Source organism: Loxodonta africana, chromosome 3 (assembly GCF_030014295.1).
Source record: "Loxodonta africana isolate mLoxAfr1 chromosome 3, mLoxAfr1.hap2, whole genome shotgun sequence".
NCBI lineage: Eukaryota > Metazoa > Chordata > Mammalia > Proboscidea > Elephantidae > Loxodonta > Loxodonta africana.
Genome location: NC_087344.1, coordinates 47259467 through 47279688, shown reverse-complemented (window position 1 = coordinate 47279688; position 20222 = coordinate 47259467). Strand labels below are relative to the sequence as shown.

Below are 20222 nucleotides of genomic sequence, written 5' to 3'. Positions count from 1 at the left end.
TTTCAAAAAGCCTAAATTGTATACTTCGTAAGGGTCAGCTTTATGGTACACGAAATTATACCTCATTAAAGCTGTTTTTAAAATAATAACGCTGAATAAAAAAATCAATGACAGCTTTAAAAAAAAAAAAAAAAAACTGCCTGAAACAGAAGTCAAAGCCATCACCTCAAATGTACCAATCTTTTTTGTCAAAGTTATGAAAGTAGCAGCCTCTGATTACCGCATTTTTTGGGAAGTGGTATACGTTGAACACATTTGACCTGTGTCACCTTGGCATTGCATAAAAACCCTGGGGGTAATAAGTACAGGCTAATTCTTACAACACTCATGAAAATTAGCATGGACTCTGATCAAAACAAACTTGAAATTAAAGCAGGAAATGTGACCAACAGCCCCAGCACTAAAGCTCATCAAATCATCGCCAGGTACATCAATGAGAGATTAACTATCTGAGTGGGCCGTTCACAACTCACTATGGAGTCAATTAGAAACCACAGAGTCCAACCTCTCTTGTTTTACTGATGAAAAAACTGAGACTAGAGAGGGTAAGTGATTTGCCTTGAAATGACAGACATCAAGGCTTCTTAGGAGGTAAATCTTTCAGCAAGTGGGACTCCAATATTCAAAAAGAAAGTAGGGTAAGTGAAATGGAAATGAAGCAAAAACTCCTACTCACACCAGATGTAGCAAGAAGAGCCTGTGTCTATCAGAATAGAGGACTTGCTTTTCAGGTTCTCCCTCTGGCACAGCCTATAAAAGGGCACACCTAAGCAGCCAACCCTACAAAACACTGTTTATCAGTAAGCCCACAAGAAACAAGCAACTAAGAAGTGACACACATTTAGGCCTGAGCAATCCCTTTCATGTTTATACCTTATGAAAATCAGAACTTACTTCAATATTCTCCACAATTCTGGTAACTACTGAGGCAGTAACTGAATACCAATAGGATTCCCCTTTCTGCTGCCGTTCATTCTAAAAAGGAAAGAACCAGCGTTAGCAGACATCTCCAGCTTTTGCTCAGTTAATGAGCGTCACCACAACTGCTCCTAAGGATTTCTGCTTGCCTTCCATTTTTCCTCCAGGGCTTGAAGTAGTACTTTCTTGCGTTCCCTTTCCAACAGTTTTTCCTTTTCATCATTGAAATCCTGAATTTTTTCAGGGGCTCCAATTAAATGAAGGCTGGAGATGGAGATCACCCAAGGGTCCACATGGGGGCGATAAAAAGGAATCTGAAGGGTTACTTTGCCAATTAAGCCTGTGAGGAAAAGGAAAAGTCTCGTTAAATGCCTGTACGCGTTTTTTCCTTCTTTCCATTTTTTGTGTATTTTTCTATTTTGAGGAGCAGGTTCTACTTTTATCATTTATATTTTAAGAGAACAGTTAGCAGACTTGCATGTGTGAAAGAAGTACTAGCAGGCTGAGGCCTGTAAGAACGAGGCACAATGAATCAGATGCTGGAAAGGGTCCAGGGAGCCTTTGATCAAATCACGGGCAACATCTCTCCTCTGGAAACTCTCCCTTTCCCAACTTGACTACAAGTTCCTTGGTGTTATCTCTCCTCCCACCTGCACGTGTACAAACCCATGGGCACAAAACTCATTTCTTGTTAGTTATTAACTGGCTGGTTTGGTAAGTTCTCTTTGACAATTATCACACCAATAATATGTCCAATCTTGAACATAACCATCACAAACTGGAATGTAGGTAACACGGTAGTGGCACTCTATTGATAAAAGAATTCTGATTCTGTATGGAGAACTTGGGTTGATGAGAAAACCAGAGGTCCTGGTAGAGTTGTGATAACTTATTTCCCACATTCTACCATTTCTAGCCAAGCCTCCTAGAACACACACCTTCTTTAAATTTAATGAATAAGAGGCAAGTCACCACTCCAGGAATAATGCAGAACATCTGAACTGTCTTAACGGGCCCCCAAAGATCCAAACAACCCAACTATTATGCCTCTGAAGTAGCACATGGTATCAGAGTATGATCATTACCCACTAAGATCTAGAATTCAAGTAGAATTGATCTGTTACATTTAAAATAACAGAATATCATTACAATGGCATTTTTTTTTTACAGTGGTATTGTTAATGCCAACACCAAGTGATCGACTGTGCAGTCCAGTAACAAAAAATTTTACAACAAATAATAAAAAATTTTTATTTGGATTTTATCTAGAAAAATGAAATTGAAATGTATGAAATTTTTCTATATATTAAATAAAATGTATAATTGAAACCATTTACCAATTTTCACAACAAAGTATTTAATGAGAAAAGTGCACAGCTGAAACTCTAACTGGAATTAATTGGGGAAATGCATAATATTCTGAGTTAGATGAGACCATAACATAACTTCTGTTACTTTTCATTTGTAGAACAAGCACAAAAAGGGTCATTTTTGCAAAAGTATTAGAAAATGGCATCAGTTTTTCCAAGAGCCTCTCTTAAACCTTTACTGTGCAAACAATCCTCCCGGGGAAGGACCCGTAGTCCCATCATTCTGCAGGGTTTCTATCTGTCAGGGCGTTGGCTTATGATTCTGGCAGTTCATCTATCCCTTGAACTGACTTCAAGAAAGCCTAAGTTTTTGCAAGCTTTCTATTCTACTTCACCTAGCAACTGATTTGCATCGTACTGGACTTGTATTTTACTGTCATGTTATTGTTAGGTACCGTCCTGTCGGTTCTGACTCACAGCGACCTTATGTACCACAGAATGAAACATTGCCCGGTCCTGCGCCATCCTTACGATCCTTGTTATGCTTGAGCCCATTGTTGCACCCACCATGTCAATCCATCTCCTTGAGGGTCTTCCTCTTTTTCGCTGACCTGCTACTTTACCAAGCATGATATCCTTCTCCAGGGACTGATCCCTCCTGATAACATGTCCGAAGTATGTAAGACGCAGTCTCACCATCCTTGCTTCTAAGGAGCATTCTGGTTGTACCTCTACCAAGACAGATTTGTTCATTCTCTTGGCAGTCCATGGTATATTCAATATTCTTCGCCAAAACCACAATTCAAAGGCGTCAACTCTTCTTCAGTCTTCCTTATTCATTGCCCAGCTTTCACATGCATATGATGCGACTGGAAACATCATGGCTTAGGTCAGGCGTACCTTCGTCTTCAAGGTAACATTTGCTTTTCAACACTATAAAGAGGTCCTTTGCAGCAGATTTGCCCAATGAAAGACGTCCTTTGATTTCTTGACTGCTGCTTCCATGGGTGTTGATTGTAGATCCAAGTAAAATGAAATCCTTGACAACTTCAATCTTTTCTTCGTTTATCATGATATGGCTTCTTGGTCCAGCTGTGAGAATTTTTGGTTTCTTTTTGTTGAGGTGTAAACCATACTGAAGGCTGTGGTCTTTGGTCTTTTACTGTAAGTACCCCAAAAAGGGCAAGATTGACTGTATCAACGGGCTACTGTTAAATGATGAGAGGTGTCTGAATAGGGACTAATTTTATAAGTAGTCAGTTCATTAATGAACATTTTTGTTCTGTGACATTTCTTGTTACCTTACTCAACCTAGTAACTGCAGAACTCCTGTAACAACTGCTAACATCTATTTAGTGTGCCAGGAATTGTTATGAGTGATTTTAATGTACTAACTCATATATTCCTCTCAGCAATCCTGTGATGTAGGTACTATTATTATCCCCATTTGAAGAAAGAAAAGCAGACTATAGTGGTTAGGTAACTTGCCTAAGGTCACACATATTATTATCCCCATTTTAAAGACGAGAAAGTAGACCAGAGTGGTTAGGTAACTTGCCTAAAGTCACACAGCCAAAAAATACAGAACTAGAAAATAAACCTGACCATACTGCTCCAATACCCACATCTTATTCAATAGACTGTCTCTCAGTAATATGTATAATAAATTCTCTGAGAACAGAATCCCCGGTATCTGGAAGAGGTTCTTACACGTTAGTAAACATAAGACTCACCTGGGGTTCTTATTAAAAATGCAGGGTCAACAACACCCTTCAGAGATTCTGATTCAGTAGATATGGGGGCTACTTGGCTTCCCCGTCGTCACCCCGAGGTAATCCTAATACAGGTAGCCCACAACTTACAACGGAGTGCCATTCCCATGACTCCGTCATAAGTCAAGTCTGACGTAAGTCAAGGATCTTTTTTTTTTTAAGTTTCCATTATTATTGCCTCTTATTATCAGTGACTATAAATCTGATCTTTGTCTTTGGGGGTTGGAAACATTACATATAAACTTACAGATATATTTTAATATTGTATGCAGTAATACTACTAATGACAAGACGTTAAAAAAAAAAACCAACTGTTGTTAAGTGCAGTTGATCATAACTTGGATACATCCTAAGTTGGGGACTACCTGTACATGCTGCCTAGAAAGCACACTTTAAGACAGAGCTAAACTCTAACACTTTGTGTCCTCTGTCTTCTGGTCAAACAGAGCCAAACTAAATGGTTCTCAGTTTTCAATTCCTAAACAATTTAAGGCTCCAAACTGCCTCCCTCTCCTTTAGTTCCACATACCAGCTTTGACTTCAAACGGTAACTCCAGTTCTTTCAAGGCATCTTTCTTTAAGGGCAAGTTTTCTAATTCAACAGCACCTGAAAAATAAAAGTAACAGCATGACATGTTCATCCAGCAAATGCATCAGGTGCCCGCTGTGTGCAAAGCACTGAAGGGTAAAGGCAAGTTTTCCATCCAGAACTGGGCTATAAAAAGTCACAGGTAGATCTACCACCAGCCCACACGCTTTAACTCCTTGACCTCCCCAATCTAACATGTAAAGGCATTGAAGCTTACGAGAGGATAAAGCGTTCAGGCAAGGGTCTAATTTTTCCAGTAAAGGGCCAGGGAGTAAATATTTTAAGCTTTATGGTCTCTGTTACATATCCTCCCCCCACCCACCCCACAGTCCTGTCCCTTTTTCTTTTTTTTTAGCAACCTTTTAAAAATGTAAAAACCACCCTTAGCTTGCAGGCCAAACTGGGCTTACTGATGTTTGCAGTTCCCTAGTTTAGGCATGAGTCCCTGGGGAGCGCAAACAGTTAACACGCTCAGCTGCTGACCAAAAGGCTGGAGGTTCAAGTCCCTCTCGAGGCTGCTCAGATGAGAGGCCTGGCAATCTACCTCTGAAAAATCAGCCTCTGAAAACCCTGTGGAGTACAGTTCTACTCTGACACCCATAGAGTCCCCATGAGTCGGAATGGACTAAAAGGCAACTAGAAGAAGGAACATTTACCACAGGACCATTAACATCGGAATTACCTGGGATGAAATGTAAGCTCCTGGGCTCCAGACCTACTAAATTAGAACCTCTGGGATTGAAACACAGCAATCTTCAATTTTTTTTTAAGTCTCCTTCCCAACCCAACTCTCATCCCCCACCAAAAAATGAGTATAGTACATACAAAGTTTGTGAGCCCATGGTTTCACTAAAAAAAAAAAAGGCCATCAAAAGGAACTACGCTCTCTCTTCTGGAAACCACCTGGCTTGTTCTCCTCTGCACCTCCACTTGCAGGTATAATAACAACCAGTCAGAAAGTAATGAACAGGCTCGCCACTGTAGGTCCTTACAGAGCTGGCATTTAAGATTTTTTAGTTAACTTCAACTCAAACATGCAGGCTGTCTCTGCAGCAGTTCTGAAGGACTAAAATGAGAGGGTGCAGCTGATCTCTCACCCTCCTGGCTCTGGAAGTCATTCATTCCCACACGGGACCCAGCCCCTACTTTGTACTAGGACCTGTGCTGGCCGATGGGAAGATAAAAAGATGAGAAGACAGGTTCTCCCCATCCTCAGAGGTAGGGAGACAGCCATCATTTTAAATAACTGTTGGCACAACACAAGACAATTTCTGAGCCACTTAAACCTGTCTGAGATACACAGTCTCAAGAACAGGGAGCGTAGACAACACTGTTCAGCAGCCATTAACTGGTAAGAAGACCCAGAAAAAGGATAACCTTTTTACTCCAAAGATAAAATGACACAAGAAACTTGCCTATTTTCCCCTTTAAATGAGTGTTTGGGCACTGTGGGTTACTGGCTTTCAAAGAAGTACTCAAAGCTAGCATTTTGGCAGGTTCTGAGCAAATGGAATCAACTTATTTTTTAGACTTTTGTGGGAACATTTGTCCACACGGAGCACCACATACCTTAAGACTAGCCAACACCTTTCAAACTTGGAACTGAAATCACTCCCAAGGATCACATTACAGCCATACAATAGACCCTATAGTGTTTCCAAGGAGCAGCTGGTGGATTCGAACTGCTGGCCTTTTGGTTAGCAGCTGAGCTCTTGACCACTGCGCCTCCAGGGCTCCATACAACAGACAGAACAGTAACACCAGTAAGGAATGTACACCTCAGAACAATCAACTCTATGAGACCAAAAGGGCAGCATTTGCCCAAAAGCAAATTTCAGAAGGAAGGTAGGGGAAGAAAAGCTGGCCAAATGGACATGGGGAACCCAGGGAAGAAGCGGGGAGAGTGCTGACATATTTAGGTGTTTGCAACCAATGTCACAAAACAAGCTGTGCGTAAGTTGTTGATTGGGAAACTAATTTGCTCTGTAAAGTTTCACCTAAACCACAATAAAAAGTTCCAAAAAAAAAAAAAGATGAGTCAAAAAGGAAAAGTTAATAACCCCAGAGAGCCCAGAAACAACTCTACTTCCACATTTGGGGAGAAAATGATCAAAAGCACCATAGAAAGAAAACCATGAAACATCTGCCTTAACAATTGAAGCTGACCTACCCAAAATCAAACCCATGGCCACCAAGTCGCTTCTGACTCATAGCGACCCCATAGGGTTTCCAAGGCTGTAAATCTTTACGGAAGCAGGCTGCCACATCTTTCTCCCGCAGAGCAGCTGGTGGGTTTGAACCGCTGAACTTCTGGTTAGCAGCCGAGTGCTTTAACCACTGTGCCACCAGGGTTCCTTGAAACTGACTTCAGAGGTGGGGAAAAACATAGTTTCTTCTTTTGAAGAATATCATTTGCCTTTGAACTGTCCCAATTTTCAATACCCGAATCTGCCACAAAGCAGACAGGCCCTAGGTTTCCTTGGCCGCTATACAGCCTTGGAGAAGTAGAAGGAATTGTAGGCAGTTCAAACCATGAAAAACTAAAGAGGCTGGAGAGCAGAGAGCAAAGGAGAAGGGCCAGAAAGGAGAGGGAATGAGAAGGAACGGCAGCCTTTCTCAAATATGTCAAAAGCAAAGGAAGCAGGCAAAACAACAGCAGACATGATTCAAGAGAGAAGGCTTCCTAATCTCCCACCCACTCAAATATGCACACACAACTAGCCCTGCTGGGAAAGGTCACTCCAGGGGCCATACAGTAAAGTACTCAAAGTAGGTGAGTATTTCATAAGTAATGCTGTTGTTGTTGTTAGCTGCTCTCAAGTCAGCCCTCGACTCATGGCAACCCCATGCATAGCAGGATAGAACCACTGTGATCTATAAGGCTTTCAACGGCTGATTTTCAGAAGTAGATCACCAGGTCTTTCTTCCTTGTCTTAGTCTGGGAGCTCTGCTGAAACCTGTTCAGCATCACAGCACCATGCAAGCCTCCACTGACAGATGGGTAATGGCTGCATTTGAGGTACATTGGCCAGCAATCAAACCCAGGTCACCCACATGGGAGGCAAGAATTCTACCACTGAGTTGCTAATGCCTTCTTTATAAATAGCAATGTTCATTTATTTCCAGGCTGGTAATTTAATGTTAATTTATTTCCAGACAGATAATCTGCAGGCTTATTCATGGATGTCTCAGCAAAAATGCCTCATCTCAGATTAGCAAAATATCTCTTCACTAGAACTGGGGTGAATTTAGAGGTTGGTCATTTTTCAGCAATCTCTAACACTACTGATTCTCTTCATTCTCCTCTAGGTCCTTTAAAGGGCCAAGGTGAGGCTTAAAGATCATAAAAAGAAAAACAAGGGGGGGCTTTAAGTTCCAAAATATACAGATATGCCCATTGTTTGGAATAGAATTGTGTCCCCCAAAAAATACATTTAAGTCCTGAGCTCTTATATTCTCCCGCCTCCTCTCTTTCTATCATCCCATCACACAGTCTTTCTTGCCCAGGGCAAGTGCTCAATAAATGCTTGTTGAGTGACTAAACAAGCGGGATCTTAACAGCAAGTGCTCTCCCTGTCCTTCCACTACTCATATGTTACTTTGCATTTTTATTACTTTGCATACATGTATACAACCTACCCTTGAAGATTATAAATCTTTCATAAAGAATTTTAAAATTAAAATGTCCATGCATTTTAATGCTTTGTTTTTTAAGACCTGCTGATAAAGTGAATACTGTTTCTTTAAACATTAAAATGTAATATAAACTTTTAATATATGCACTTAAAATGTTATAAAACTTTTGTGGCCTTGTTGGGAAATAGGGCTTTTCCTTTTGTTATCAGTTAAATTAAATGAGGTCATACCAGGGTAGGGTGGGTCCTCATTCCAATCCCTTCTGAGTGGTGTTTTATAAAAGGGAGGAAACAGAAGGAAAACCTCTACAAACCAACAACTGCCCAGAAACGCCGAGGACTACCAGAAACTGAGAGACAAGGAAGGCTCTTACCCTGGAGCTGACAGAGACAGCATAGCCCTGCTGATGTCCTGAATTTGGACTTCTAGCCTCCAGAACTGGGTGACAATAAATCTCTTTAAAGCCACCTACTTTGTGATATTTTATCATGGCAGCCCTAGGAAACTAAGATACCCACAGACCAAAGTTCAGATTCCTTGATGTGGCAGAAGGTAGAGACCTTCTGGCCCTAAACTATCCCAAACACACCCCCTGCAAGATTTCAGCCTTCTGCCTGTTCTCACATACTCCATTCTACTTGGAATGTTGTAGCCTCCTCCTGTGCCACCATGTAAATCCTGCCAAGACCCAGCTCAAAAGCTACCTCCATAATTACTTTCCCAGATTCTAAAGACAGAAAGAATGGCCCCTCTGCTTTGCACCCCATGGCATTATGCCTGCATCCCTAGTATAACACTTTAATAGATACTACCTCGAGTTACTGTGGAGCCCTGGTGGTGCCGTGGTTAAGAGCTCGGTTGCTAACCAAAAGGCCAGCAGTTCAAATCTACCAGCTACTCCTTGGAAACCATATGATGCAGTTCTACTCTGTCCTCTAGGGTTGCAATGAGTTGGAATCGACTTGGCAGCAAAGGGTTTGTAAATGGAGGAACTGGTATTCAAACCCACAGTCTGGCTACAAAATCTATACTCTCGACCACTACTTCAGTCTCCTCTGCCTCTCCCAAAGCAGCTATTAACAGTGATTATTTGCAGGTTGTGAAATAACTTTCTTATTCCTTTCTCCACCCCAAACACTGCTTAACTATGTCATCAAGATCAACGGCGTCAACATCTTTACAGAACCATCCTCTCAGTACCCTGCAATGCTCCCAGGACTTTCATGGCCAAGCACCACAGCCTGCTTAGGGTCTCTAAGCACAGGATCCCGTACTAACACCAGTTACAAAAGAAAGCATTTTTCTATTTTGCAGAGAAAGATTCTTCAAATTTCAGTTACATTAAAAGCCCTAGAGACTAATATTTTTTAAACGAAAATAAGCACAGATGAGCAACTAAAGGACCAGACAGGTACATACAATTATCATTACAATTTATGTTGTCTAAATTACAGAGATTAGAAATCTGTTACTAGTACAGACTTCAGGATGCATCAGATACCACAAAATTCCTATTTATTCATTTCTTCACCAAACATTCTCTTATCATACCACTCTTGAAAGACAGCCACCTCTTCTACTAGCAAGGTTGTAGTTTGCAGTTCTCTTTCTAGGCCCTTTTACCTACTCCATACAACTTAGTTACCTTCAAGTGTGTCTGAGAACATCAATAAGCAATCAGAGAGGTCAACTTGAACAAGCCCTCATCCCTACAGACTGGTCACTCTCACTTTTCACTTAGCAGCTGCCTTCTAAGGTAGGAGGAAAAGGAAGGTGAGAATAGGAAAGAACCCACTCTGTTTCCACTGAAACAGAACTTCAGCCTATCACTGCCACAATCATTTTACTGGCTTCGCTGGGTCAACAACTTTGTTGGAAAAAAAAAAAATGACTTAGTTGGGACAACTTTGGGAACAGATGAACCACTGGCACCCTACTCTCAGACTGTACCAATATCTGTATCACTGCTATCTCTAATAACTTGTCCTGGTCCACTTGCCAAAACTCATGCTCCCAGGAAGCTGAGGTTTTCAACGAGTTAGAGGTGTCCTTTCCACTTTTCTATGGTTTCACACATTTGTAAACTGACTTTATGTTCTTTTCTATATGTGTTCAGGGGTTCCATCTTGAGGTGAGCAAAGAGAATTTAAATTAAAATGAGGAAAAGGAGAAAATACACTTTTCCAACTCCAACACCAAATCATTGGACTGTGTTTACCAAATACAGGCCTGTAAAGGCGTAAGGGTCTTAACCTTTAATTAGCATGATGAGACCTCAGAAACTCTGTCAAAGGCCTCACAGAAACATATTTTAAAACTTCTATTGGGCATCTATTATATGCCAGGAAGCATATAATAATTAAATGTTACTCCGTTTGATCCTTTTGACCCTTATAAAACCCACTGCTGTCGTGTCAATACCAATTCATGGCAACCCCATGTGTAGCAACCCTCTTTTTCTAAAGAAAACTGAGGATCAGAGTTTAAATGCTTGTTCACATAGCTAATAACGGACAGGGTAGGATTTGAAGCCAAAGTCAATACCACTTGTACTACATCATGGTTGACTCCATAAAGCTCTAAAAGTAACTGGTTAAAGCAGTCACCAGTGATATCGTCTTTTTTTTTTTTTTTTTTAACAGCTCCCTAAAATCTATAGCAATACACCCACACACTTAAGTTACCCTAATAATAATCAGTGTCACATCAGAGAACACACTTCCTCTTACACATATTTAATACAAAGCCGTTTGGACGTTAAAACCCGTTACTGTTGAGTCAATTCAGACTCATAGCAACCCTACAGGGCAAAGCAGAACTGCCCCATAGGGTTTCCAAGGAGTGGCTGGTGGATTTGAACTGTCGACCTTCTGGTTAGTAGCTGTAGCTCTTAAGCACTGCGCCACCGGTTTTATTATACTCAATGCCACCTGCAAAGCTTTGTACTTTACCAAAGAGAAGTATGTGTACTCACCTTTCAGAAGCGCAACCGAGAGCTGGTCAGTGTTGAGGTTATTGACGTATTTCCCCAGATAGGTATTGAGGACCCAGGCTACAAGACCTTCCAACATGACTATATCCTCAGGAAAAGGTGGTTAAAAACCATGGATCATACTTTATTTCTCTCTCTCATGGTCACAGGAGAATCTATGAAGGGAAAAAAAAAAAATGATTTCCTACTCTACTTAGCCAAAGGTGGAAGAAAGCAAAGTATAGATTTAAAAAGATGGGATGAGAAGCACGTAAGACACCTTAGTTAGTAAATGGAGGGCCAAACCATATACTACATTTTGATACTGCTGCAAGAAACAGTCACACTTAAAAATTTAGCAAAAAAAAATCCGCAATTCAAAACCGTGCACCTTTTCAACTGCTCATTGAACTGCTTGCTTTTAGCAGGGATCAGACTGTCCTGATCTGTGATTCTCATCTGGGCGTGTCTGGAGATGTTTTAGATTGTCGTGCCTGGAGGCTGTTCATGGTACCTTGTGGGTAGAAACCAGGGATGCCACTGAATATCCTACAATGCATAGGACAGCGTCCCCCACACACACACAGCAAAGAAGTGTTCAGCTCAAAATGTTAACAGTGCCAAGGGTGAGAAACCCTGATCTAGGTTAAGGTAAAAACGCCCTGAGAGATTTATGAATGAACTGCACATTTTGCAGTGATTCTCATTAAGGTTGCCCTAACTCAATTTTGCAAATTCGTTCATCAGAATCATTTGTAAAATAATACAAATGGGAGAGAGAAGGCAATGCTTTATCACTACTCTGAAATGCCCTGGAACTCCATCGCTGGTATCTGGACATCAGATGAAGCTGTTACAACGAACTGTCTTAGTCAATAAATGCCAGGAATCCTCTGGTTCCAACTATAGCATTTAGATGCAGCACTGAGTTGCTACTAGCCTATCATAAGCACTAGTGTTAATCAGTATTAAAAAAAATAGAGAGATTGGTTCTATTAAAAGTTAACAAGAAAGAAGCTGAAGCACCAAAGTTTGACTGGGTTCTCAGGTCACTCAGCTAGTAGATCCCAGTTAGAACTGTGAGCGCCAAGTCTTGCTTTGAGCCACCCATGTTGGTCATCAGCCACCATGCCATCCACTCCAGACTTGCTATGGCATGGATCCCACTTGGCACCAGCTCACTTTCAGGATCCTTTCCAAGCACTGTGCCCCACCTCTAGCAATTCATCTTAGTGCCAGAAGACACTCTTACCCCAACTGAAAGGCTGCAACCAAACTAAGACCCATCATACAAGGCCCTGTGAGAGTTAACTCAACCTCTAGGAAAGATTTACTTTTATTTGTCAACAGTGTCTTCACTTCCAGACAAGATTACCTCGTATTTGTCAACAAACACAGCAAAAAAAAAAAAAAAATTAACATTTGGTAAAACACTTGATTTTTTTAAAGCTACATTTTATGTAAAACTAGGAATCTGCTAGAGATTTTGGGGTATGTTTATTTAAAGAAGAGATGACGAAAATAATTTTTTTTTTAATAAGAAATGTTTAAAAGTCTAAGTCAAAGAAACATTTCTCTATTGTAACTTTATAACAAGTAAATCTATAAAAACGAAATGTGGCCCTGACTAATCTAGTCTTACTATGTGAACTCCAAACACCCCTAGGCAAGGAGCCAAAGTCAGAGTATTCTTTATTTTTGGAGTTACTGCCACTGAATGCTAAATCTCTCGGGAGTACCAAACGTAAATACTCTCCCAGTAAAGGGAAACCACTGTAAGCTTGTACATAAGATCAGACCCTACTCTACTTTCCCTGAAGATGGAAGCCTGCAAAGCACAGACTTAAAGATGCCCTGGTCAGTAAATTGAGGGACAAAGCAGAAAGCATCCATTAGCTCTGCTAAGCATCTAGATCGGGCTTGAAGGGACTTCAAGGATTCCCTTAAGGAATTCGGTGTCAGCAAGGGCCGCCAGACTGGCCAGAATACGAAGTGGAAGTGTTTACACTCCCGTCCATCAGGGCTTCTAGGCAGCTGCCTGGCACTAACCCCCACCTGGCCTCCCCTACTCGGTGATGCAGGTGGCACTGGGGATCAGTGCTTAGCCCATGGGCAGGCAGACAGCGGGACATGACCTTGAGCCAGGCCACTCCCTCGAGGGGCGGCAAGAGCCGGGAGTAGGAAGGACAGGCAACTGGAGTGGGCACCCCTCGCGGAGAAGGCCAGGGCTGAGAGCTGCCGAGGAAGTGGGGTGTCAGGCGGGTGGCCCCTCTGAAAGAGTACTGCCCAGAAGACAAAGCTCCCACCCTCGTCCCTCAGAACCTTAAGCCCCCATCCGTGAACAGAGACACCCCCACCTCCCACATAAGGCCTGGAGAGAAAGGCGCCGAGGGTCCCAGACCTGGGAAGATGGGTTCAGCCGAGGCTTGACCCGGGGGCGAGGAGTTCAGCTGGGTTAGAGACAGGATGTTCCAATCCCAGAGCGTGACCCCGGGCGGCTAGTTAAGAGAGTGGTTAGGACAGTCTGGAAAACCGACCGATGTCCCATTCTTGGGCTTAAGTGGGAGTCTGGCACTCGGGGTCTCGCATTCAGACCGGGGCTCCGACAGAGGGACGCGGGCTGACACCTCCCCAAAGCCTGGGAAGGGTGTCAGGGGCTCGGACACCCCAGGACGCGAACGCCGGAGTCCCACAGGAGGCTCAGCCAGCCCGGACCCAATGCCTGGGGTGCCCGCGGGCGATCGGACGCAGTGATCCTGGGACGTCGGGGGCTCGGACACCCCGAGGCTCCCCCGGAGGAGCTCAGACGGCCAGAGGGCCGAACGCCGGGGTCCCCCGGGTTCCCAGAGCCGCACTCCCCTCGGACGGGCCGGGCCTCCCAGGTCTAGGCCCGCGCCTGCCCGTCGGTCCCCGGCCCAGCCCGCCGACCTGCGCGGCCCTGCCTCGGCCCTACCTGTCGGTGTCCGGGGCCGCCCGCCCCAGTCCGGCGCTGCGCGGCGCTTCCTCTCCGCAGCTCCTCAATGGCGCTGGCCGGCGGCGCTCGGGCCCACCCCGACCCGACCAATCGAACGAGCGACGCGCCGGCGCCTGGCCAGCCGAGCGCCGAGTCATCGAGGAGGCGCCCCCTACCGCTGGCGGGCTCTCCTGCAGAGCGGCCGGGGCCTCCCGAGCTCAGGGGTGCTCAGGGTGAAACTGGAGAACAGCCCTAAGCAAGCCCCACTTCACAGGTGGGGAGACTGAGTCCCAGGGAAGGGCAGAGCTAGAAGTGAATCTGGCTCAAACAGGATTGGCGCTCAGGATTCTTCGCCCTGCAACACCTGCCTTCGCGCGTTCCATTCACAAGAAGGGTGTAACTGACCCTGTGGCCACCCACAGTCCGTTCTCCACTCAGCAGCTACCAGTGTGTTAAAGCGTAATTCAGGCCATGTCACTTTCCTGCCTAAAACGGCCTCCCCGTTATGCTTAAATTAAAATCCACCTCCTTACAGAGCAGACACCAAGCTCCTGCTGGATTTGGCCCTTTCCTACTTCTGCCACCCCTGACACAACCTGCCCCGGGGTCCTTCATCTCCTGCCGCAGGACCTTTGCATTTGCCATTCCCTCTACGAGAAAGAATGCTTTTCCCCTAGACTAGAGCTGTCCAATAGAAATACAATGCAAGCCACACACTGTGAGCCACATAGGTAATTTTAAATTGTCTAGTTGCTATAAGTCAAAACAGACTTGTTGGCAATGAGTTGAGTTTTTAGCTGGTACCTTGCTTGCTGAGAGCAAAGAGGACTTGAAGCACTTACTGATGAAGATCAAAGGCTACAGCTTTCAGTATGGATTACACCTCGACATACAGAAAACAAAGATCCTCAAAGCTGGAGCGATAAACAACATCATGATAAATGGAGAAAAGATTGACATTGTCAAGGATTTAACTTTACTTGGATCCACAATCAATGCCCATGGAAGCAGCAGTGAAGAAATCAAATGATGTATTGCATTGAGCAAATCTGCTGCAAAAGACCTCTTTAAAGAGTTCAAAAGCAAAGACGTCACCTTGAGGACTAAACTGCACCTAACCTAAGGCAAGACATTTTTAGTCGTTTTGTACACATGGAAAAGCTAGAAATGAAAAAGGAAGATGGAAGAAGAATTGATACCTATGAATTTTTTACGATGTTGGTGAAGAATATTGAATGGACTGCCAGAAGAACCAACAAGTCTGTCTTGGAAAAAGTACAGCCAGAATGCTCCTTGGAAGCAAGGATGGTGAGATTTTGTCTCACATACTTTGGACATGTTCTCAAGAGGGATCAGTCCCTGGAGAAGGACACCATGCTAGCTAAACTAGAGGGTCAGAGAAAAAGAGGAAGACCCTCAATGAGATAGATTGACACGGTGGTTTCAACAGTGGGCTCAAGCATAACAATTATTGTGAGGGTGGTGAAGGACAGGGCAGTGTTTTGTTCTGTTGTACAGAGGGTCACTATGAGTCGGAATTAACTCAATGGCACCCCAAAACAACAACGGTTGGTACATTTTTAAAAAAGGGAAAAGAAAAAGGTGAAATTAATTTTAATACTGTATTTTATTTAATCCTACATATTCAAAATATTATCTCAACATGTAATTAATATTAAAAAGTATTAATGAGATATTTTAGGGTTTTTTTTTTTTCTATGCTTAGTTTCTGAAATCCCGGGGGTACTTTGCACTTACGGTACATCTCACCACAAACTAGTCACATTTCAAGTGCTCTGGGTGCATAACAGCTTTGAATAGTCATATAGCTGGCTCCTTCTTACTTCAAATGTCTCAACTTAGAGAGGCCTTCCCTGCCACCCTACCTACCAGTTGTCATTTCTGGCTCATGGCAAATCCATGTGTGTCAGAGAAGAGTTTTGCTCGATAGGGTTTTCAATGGTTGTTTTTCCAAAAGTAGAACTCCCGGGTCCTAGCCAGAGCAATTAGGCTAGATAAAGAAATAAAGGGCATCCAGATTAGTAAGGAAGAAGTAAAAGTATCTCTGTTTGCAGATGACATGATCATATACACAGAAAACCCTAAAGAATTCTCAAGAAAACTGCTGAAACTAATGGAAGAGTTTAGCAGAGTGTCAGATACAAGATAAACATACAAAAATCACTTGGATTCCTCTACACCAACAAAAAGAATATCGAAGAGGAAATCACGAAATCAGTGTCATTTACAGTAGCCCCCAAGAAGATAAAATGCTTAGGAATAAATGTAACCAGAGATGTAAAAGACCTGTATAAAGAAAACTACAAGACACTACTGCAAGAAACCAAAAGAGACCTACATAAGTGGAAAAACATACCTTGCTCATGGATAGGAAGACTCAACGTTGTAAAAGTGTCTGTTCTACCAAAAGCGATCTATAGATACAATGCAATTCTGATCCAAATTCCAACATTTTTTTAATGAGATGGAGAAACAAATCACCAACTTCATATGGAAGGAAAAGACGCCCCAGATAAGTAAAGCATTACTGAAAAAGACGAACAAAGTGGGAGGCCTCACTCTACCTGATTTTAGAACCTGTTATACCCCCGCAGTGGTCAAAACAGCCTGGTACTGGTACAACCACAGATACATAGACTAATGAAACAAAATTGAGAATCCAGACATAAATCCATCCACATATGAGCAGATGATATTTGACAAAGGCCCAAAGTCTGTTAAATGGGGAAAAGACAGTCTCTTTAACAAATGGTGCTGGCAAAACTGGATATCCATCTACAAAAAAGTGAAACAAGACCACACCTCACACCATGCACAAAAACTAACTCAAAATGGACCAAAGACCTATATATAAAATCTAAAACGATAAAGATCATGGAAGAAAAAATAGGGACAATGCTAGGAGCGCTAATATATGGCATAAACAGTATACAAAACATTACTAACAATGCACAAACACCAGAAGAGAAACTAGATAACTGGGAGCTCCGAAAAATCAAACACCTATGCTCATCCAAAGACTTCACCAAAAGAGTAAAAAGATCACCTACAGACTGGGAAAAAATTTCTAGCTATGACATTTCCAATCAGCAGCTAATGTCTAAAATCTACATCATACTGCAAAAACTCAATAACAAAAAGACAACTGAATTAAAAAATGAGCAAAGGATATGAACAGGCACTTCACTAAAGACATTCAGGTAGCTAACAGATACATGAGGAATATGCTCACCATCATTAGCCATTAGAGCAACACAAATTGAAACTACAATGAGATTCCATCTCTCTCCAACAAGGCTGGCATTAATCCAAAAAACACAAAATAATAAATGTTGGAGAGAATGGAACACTTACACGCTGCCGGCGGGTATGTAAAATGGTACAACCACTTTGGAATTGATTTGGCGCTGCTTTAAAAAGCTAGAAATAGAACTACCATACGATCCAGCAATCCCACTCCTAGGAATATATCCTGGAGAAATAAGAGCCTTTACACAAACTAACATATGCACACCGATGTTCATTACAGCACTGTTTACAATAGCAAAAAGATGGAAGCAACCAAGGTGCCCATCAACGGATGAAATGGATAAGTAAATTATGGTATATCCACAAAATGGAATACTACGCATTGATAAAGAACAATGATGAATCCGTGAAACATTACATAACATGGAGGAATCTGGAAGGCATTATGCTGAGTGAAATTAGTCAGTTGCAAAAGGACAAATATTGTATGAGACAACTATTATAAGAACTCAAATAGTTTAAACAGAGAAGAAAATATTCTTTGATAGTTACGAGAGTGGGGAGGGAGGGAGGGAGACAGGTATTCACTGATTAGATGGTGGACAAGAACTATTTTGGGTGAAGGGAAAGACAACACACAATACAGGAGAGGTCAGAACAACTAGACTTAACAAAAAGCAAAGAAGTTTCCTGAAGAAACCGAATGCTTTGTAGGCCAGCGTGGCAGGGACGGGGGCTTGGGGACCATGGTTTCAGGGGACATCTAGGTCAACTGGCATAATAAAATCTATTAAGAAAACGTTCTGCATCCCACTTTGGAGAGTGGTGCCCGGGGTCTTAAGTGGCCATCTACGATGCATCAGTTGGTCTCAACCCACCTGGATCAAAGGAGAATGAAGAACACCAAGGACACAAGGTAATTACGAGCCCAAGAAACAGAAAGGGCCACATAAATCAGAGAATACATCAGCCTGAGACCAGAAGAACTAGATCATGCCCAGCTACAACCAATGACTGCCCTGACAGGGAACACAATAGAGAATCCTTGAGGGAGCAGGAGATCAGTGGGATGCAGACCTTAAATTCTCGTAAAAAGACCAGACTTAATGATCTGACTGAGACTATAAGGACCTCGGAGGTCAAGGTCCCCAGACCTTCTGTTAGCCCAAGACAGGAACCATTCCTAAAGCCAACTCTTCAGACAGGGATTGGACTGGAATAAACCCACTGCCGTCGAGTCGATTCCAACTCATAGCGTCTGGACTATAAGATAGAAAATAAATTGGTAAGGAGTGAGCTTCTTGGATCAAATAGATACCTGAGACTATGTGGGCAGCTCCTGTCTGGAGGTGAGATGAGAAGGCAAGACAGGGACAGAGCTGGCTGAATGGACACAGAAATACAGGGTGGAGAGGAGTGTACTGTCTCATTAAGGGGAGAGCAACCAGGAGTATATAGCAAGGTGTATATATTTTTGTATGAGAGAATAAGTTGATTTGTAAACTTTCACTTAAAGCACTATAAAAATTAAAAAAAAAAAAAGTAGATCTCCAGGACTTTCTTCTGAGGGACATCTAGGTGAACTTGAACCACTAACCTTTCAGTTAGCAGCTGAGAGCTTTAACAGCTTTCACTACCCAGGGACTCCCTTCATCCATTGTTATGTGCCATCAAGCAATTCCAACTCATAGCAACCTATAGGACAGAATAGAACTGCCCCCATAGGGTTTCCTAGGCTGAAATCTTTAAGGGAGCGGATTGCCAGGTCTCTTCTCCCTCAGAGTCGCTGGTTGGTTGAACTGCCGACCTTACAGTTAGCAGCCGACCACTTAAGCATTGTGCCACCAGGGCTCCTTCCTCACCCATTACACTGCTGTATTTTCTTCACAGTACTTAATGTTCCCTGAGATTATCTTATTTATTTGTTTATGCATGTGCTGTTGTCTTCCCCTACTCTGGAAGTTCCAGGATAGCAGGGATTTTATCTTTTTCACAGGTATATCTTAAGCACATAGAGATTGCCTCCCATGGAAGAGAATAGATGCGTTATGAATGATTAAATGAACGAAGGAATATTTCATCCTTGTAGTATTATAAGAAAGGCAGGAGGAACACTTCCGGCTCAGCTCATAAAGTTGGGAGAAGCAGGAAACAGGATGGTAAGGCTGCAATAGCTTATTTACCATTATTATTATCCGCCCTCATAATGCTAAATTAGTGAGGGCGACAGGGGTTGAGCTCCCTTATAAACAAGGCCTGGGTTCCTGTGAGGGGAGTCTCAGCACTGGGTCCCCTCAGGGACTGAGATTTGCATGTGAATCCCAGATTCCACAGACCAAAGGCAAAAGGAAGGCAACTTGTCAGAGCTGAAGGACCTCGGAGTCCGGGTCGTCCAAAACGGAGACACCTGGCTTCACCTGGGAAGCTTGTTTAAAATGTGGGTGCCAGGGCCAATTCATGAGTCAACACTACTGAAAGTCTTTGAGCCCTCAGTTTCTCATAAAGCTACGTACATATTTACCATACTGCAATCCCACTTCTTGATACGTACCCAAGAGAAGTGAAAACAAATGCCCACACAAAGACTTATACATAAATGTTCATAGTGGCTTTATTCGTAATAGCCCAAAACTGAAAATAATCAAACTGTCCAACAGGAGAATGCACAAAGAAACTGTGATATACCTATACAATGGAATACTGCTCAGCAATAAAAAGGAACAAATGATTGACACAGGCATCACCTAGGATGAACCTTGAAAGTATTATGTCATATGAAAGAAGACAGACCAAAAAAGAACAC

General features: G+C 42.7%; 1 protein-coding gene across 18 annotated transcripts in view; it reads right to left on the bottom strand.

The window, feature by feature from the left end:
- Positions 1-14248, bottom strand: part of VPS13D (vacuolar protein sorting 13 homolog D) — a 273955-nt gene extending 259707 nt beyond the window's left edge. For all 18 annotated transcript variants that reach the window (XM_064281295.1, XM_064281302.1, XM_064281297.1 and 15 more), the window contains exons 1-5: positions 14150-14248; positions 11200-11372; positions 4530-4607; positions 1068-1258; positions 895-975 (exon numbers count right to left, since the gene is read on the bottom strand). In XM_064281295.1, coding sequence (XP_064137365.1) covers positions 895-975; positions 1068-1258; positions 4530-4607; positions 11200-11296 — 447 coding nt within the window. In that variant the 5' untranslated portion in view covers positions 11297-11372; positions 14150-14248. The remainder of the gene's footprint in view (positions 1-894; positions 976-1067; positions 1259-4529; positions 4608-11199; positions 11373-14149) is intronic.
- Between the last annotated feature and the right edge of the window lie 5974 nt (positions 14249-20222).